Source organism: Sinocyclocheilus grahami, unplaced genomic scaffold, assembly GCF_001515645.1.
Source record: "Sinocyclocheilus grahami isolate Dianchi unplaced genomic scaffold, SAMN03320097.WGS_v1.1 scaffold1080.1, whole genome shotgun sequence".
NCBI lineage: Eukaryota > Metazoa > Chordata > Actinopteri > Cypriniformes > Cyprinidae > Sinocyclocheilus > Sinocyclocheilus grahami.
The window spans coordinates 355179-356908 of record NW_015506259.1 but is presented as its reverse complement, the minus strand read 5'-3'; the positions used below and the strand labels follow the sequence as shown (position 1 = coordinate 356908).

General features: G+C 28.8%; 1 protein-coding gene across 1 annotated transcript in view; it reads left to right on the top strand.

The window, feature by feature from the left end:
• Positions 1 to 164: 164 nt before the first annotated feature.
• The window catches only part of LOC107566519 (WD repeat-containing protein 7), a gene marked incomplete at its 5' end in the record, with an annotated part of 88915 nt that continues 87349 nt past the window's right edge, over positions 165 to 1730 (top strand). The window contains one exon of the mRNA XM_016251973.1: positions 165 to 386. Coding sequence (XP_016107459.1) covers positions 165 to 386 — 222 coding nt within the window. The remainder of the gene's footprint in view (positions 387 to 1730) is intronic.

The following is a 1730-nucleotide window of genomic DNA, read 5'->3' as shown; positions in this document are numbered from 1 at the left end:
TTTTTGTCATTTTTTTATTTTTTTAAAAATGTCTTAATTTTTTTTTAAATTAATTTTCATTTCAGTTTTAGTACTTTCACATAAACTAAATGAAGATTACAATTTAGATTACACAGTAGCGGATAACTCCTGTATTGAGTGTGTTGTTTGTGTGTGTGTTTCAGGAGCACTGGACCGCTGTGTGATGGGTATAACGGCAGTGGAGATTCTGAACGCGTGTGACGAGGTGGTTCCCGCCGCTCTGGACTCCCTCAATCACCCCGCGGTGAACCTGAAGCAGGCCATGACCCGCCGCAGTCTGGCTGCGCTCAAGAACATGGCCCAACACAAGCTGCAGACGCTCGCCACCAACCTGCTCGCGGCCGACAACGCCGACAAGGTGAGACGCCTCCAAAACCATCAACACTGAGCCAGGATTCAGATATTAATAAGAGGATTTGAGAGCAGTCAGATGTTACAATAAACACTCGCCCCGCCCCCAGATTCTTCTGATTGGTCCAATGTTTTTAAACTGCACTGCATAACAGAACTGTCTTTGAAGTCGCAGTGTGTCATTTCTGTATCATTTGAGAGAATTGCATATGTAAATTAATGTGTTAAGTTAATATTTAAAAACATGAATAATTTAATAACCATGTAAATGTAATATTCAGCAAATCTGAAAACATTAATAATTAGAAATTTTTTCACAATGTTGTGATGAAATTAATGATTACATTTTGATTATATATTTATTTCAGATTTAGTTGGACTAATTTTGGTACTTAAACTCATTTAGTTTTAGTTTTAATTATATTTTTGTTTATTTTAGTATTATTTATAACATTAATAATTAGAAAGTTTTTCACAATGTTGTGATGAAATTAATGATTACATTTTGATTATATATTTATTTCAGATTTAGTTGGACTAATTTTGGTACTTAAACTCATTTAGTTTTAGTTTTAATTATATTTTTGTTTATTTTAGTATTATTTATATATTTATTATATTTATATATATATATTTTTTTTATTATTATTTATTATATCAATTTTATATTTTCAGTTTTAAGTTTTAGTAGTTTTTATGTGATTGTCATTTTCATTAGTTTTTATTTCATATTTCTATTTCTATTTAAATTATATTATTTCAGTTTTAGTACTTTTTACATTTAATTTGTTTATTTTGGTATTTATATACTATTAAAATAATGTTATTAGAGTATTGTTTATATACTATTTAGTAACATTTTGAATGAGCTTTTAATTTTTTATTTTCAGCTTTGATTTAATTTAAGTTTGAGTAGTTTTATGTACTTTTGTAATTTTAATTAGTTTTAGTTGTTCAATATTTTTTTTAATATATTTTTTATTTATAATTTCCAAATATTTCATTATATTTATGTGTCAGTAATTTTAGTACTTAAATGTATTTATTAGGTTTAAGTTTTTGATGTAATATTTATATTTTACTTTGTTATTTCAGCATTATTTAATTTAATATAAAATATTTCTAATAGTTTTAGTTTACAGTAACAGCACTGGTCTGGTATTTAGTGTCGTCCACTTATGCTCAGACCATCCGAGTCAGATGTTAATACCAGGTGTAAAGAGGGTGTTACTGGTGTGTGTGTGTGTGTGTGTGTGTGTGTGTGAGTGTGTTTGTGTGTGTGAAAGAGTGTGTGTGTGTGTGTGTGTGAGAGAGTTTGTTTGTTTGTTTGTTTGTGTGTGTGAGAGTGAGTGAGTGAG